The following is a 2318-nucleotide window of genomic DNA, read 5'->3' on the forward strand; positions in this document are numbered from 1 at the left end:
CAACATTTGGGTAGGGCCCAGATAAGCTACAGGTCCAGTGGTCCTATATTTAATTAAACCACTGATTACATACAGGTGAAACCTATTACACTTATTTTGTAACCTTTCAAACAAATAATTTGTTCCTGATGTGATTTAAGGCTAGTCAGGCGTCATGAATTCTACCGATTAAGGCACTTTCCACAAAATGAGAGGGGAATTAATAAAATGTTTTAGATCAAAGGGCAATGCAGATTTGTTGTTGATGAATGAAAGACAATGAGAAAACGCTCCGTTGTGGGACATTTCTTTAATGCCAAAACTATGGCAGAAAAACAGCTCCTCCCATTGCTCCACCTTTATCATTGAGGGCACTGAAGTCTCACAGCAAAATTTATTCAGTTATGTCAAACATGGTGATCATCAAGAGGTTACCGGCATGTAACCCATGTCGTCGTTATTATTATCTTGCTAATTCTGGCAGAAAACCTTTGGGAGACAAACACCCTTGAGGAAGAAAGCTGTGCAGGTGTGGTGATTATAGCAGGCTTTAATTTTTCACAGTTAAGTTATCAAGACCAGCTGTTGTGCATCACGCACGCAGTCTGACAAGGAGTGCAGGGAAATATTGCTTTGCTATTTAAATAGATGAAGATCTTATTAGTCCAGGATCCACAGATCAGAAATGCCAATAAAAAGGGTTGTACCTGACATGACCTCCTACAATTTCTGTATGTATTTTTTATATAGTGGGTTAGACTCTAAGGTAAGATGAATAACTGGTCTGCTCTGTCAGAACCATTGCAAAAAAAATTATGGGCATATTTGTGCATGTAAATCAATTATTGCAAAAACGTGAAATTGTATCCTGCGTGCATACAGCTACTAATACTACAGTTACTCACTCGATAGGAAGTGCTGTGTTACAGCTGAAGTGCATCAATTGAACACATCAGCTGTCGAATAGATAGAATAGATAGGTCATAGCCTATAGATTAGTCGTCAATCGCTGTCACTGTCCTCCAGCATGAGCTCAGCTCTTGAACATTTGTTCGGGTGTCCGGTGCAAAGGCATGCATTGACACTTTACACTGGCTCATGCACAGCAGCAGCCTCGAAGACACTTGGTTTTCTTGCAGCTGCAGAATTTTGTCTGATTGCATTCCCTTTGCTTGGATTCCTTTAGCATCATTGTTGCAACCAGCCTACCATTGACTAAATGTCTGCCAAACTCCTTGGCATTTAGGTATGTTGGCTGAGATAGATGTGCTCATTTGCACACAGCCATCTGATGCAAACTGTGGAGAAGGTCGAGCTGGAAAGCATCTTCCGGAGGTGGGAGGTACCGCACGTCTCCTTTCATGGTGGCAAATAGGTGAGCGTGCAGTGCATCAAGTGTGCCATCAAATTCACTTCAACAATACAATTACATGAAGTAGTGCCCAGCTGAAGTGGAAGTGTCCTCCTTGACAGCAAGACTTTCACCAGGCTCACCATACCTGGAAAGTGGCAAAAGGTGTTGAATGTTCTCTACAGCAACTTTGTAAGCCCTCTTTTTCCCTCTTCTCTAGGGGTAACTCACGGTGTCACATCCTGTCAGGATGTAGGTGCTGAGCAGGATGGATGCCAGTTCTACAGCATGGACATCATACTTCACTGCAAGAGATGAAGCAATCTCATGACTGGGCAGAAAGGCATTCGTTTTGTGCACCCAGAACTCCTTCAGGCCAGCAATGTGTGCTGTAGTAAATGCACATCATTATCACATCAGTGTCGTTTGCCATGACTACAACCCATCTGTGGTGGACATATTGCACACACTATGCAATGTCAGCAAACTTGCATGTATCTGCTTCTTTATGCCTCTCACAAGAGAGTTCTGGAAGTTCAATTTGACAGTCTGAAGTCAACAGGACTGTACAACCAGGATTGTGGAAGATACCACCGACAACAAGCGTACATCCTGGTGGAAGTGATTCGTGCTGAGCTACACATGCTTCACCCAGGTAGTTTAGGAGGTTTGCTTTATTTTGTCAGCTTTGTATGAAGGCTTTTCATTCAGGAATGGTGAGGGTGTCATGAGGCTCATACTCTTTCATCTTGCCTGGGCGTGTCTTCTCCCTCTTCTCCCTTTCCTCGTCTTTCAGGCTTTCTGCTGGTGTGACATCATACCGGCCCCCAACAAAGTGGCCCGATCTCTCAATGGTGAAGAATCACTGAAAAAATTCTAGTAATTGGATCCAGATCCAGATCTTCACCAAAATCTAATCAGTTCGTTCTTGTCACACACCAAACCTGCCCACCAAAGGTCATCCGGATCCGTCCACAACTTTTTGAGA

At 43.3% G+C, this 2318-nt stretch overlaps 1 protein-coding gene across 1 annotated transcript; it reads right to left on the reverse strand.

Annotated features, from left to right (window-relative positions):
• Nucleotides 1–323: 323 nt before the first annotated feature.
• MT1F (metallothionein 1F) lies at nt 324–2006 on the reverse strand (the record flags this gene model as incomplete). Its single annotated transcript, XM_085899931.1, is given in 3 exon segments — nt 324–1057; nt 1059–1709; nt 1711–2006. Coding segments are annotated over 3 exon segments (1023 nt in total), but the record flags the coding sequence as incomplete, so codon positions are not given.
• Between the last annotated feature and the right edge of the window lie 312 nt (nt 2007–2318).

Source organism: Eptatretus burgeri, chromosome 10, assembly GCF_056783735.1.
Source record: "Eptatretus burgeri isolate ZD-2024b chromosome 10, Ebu_testis_v1, whole genome shotgun sequence".
NCBI lineage: Eukaryota > Metazoa > Chordata > Myxini > Myxiniformes > Myxinidae > Eptatretus > Eptatretus burgeri.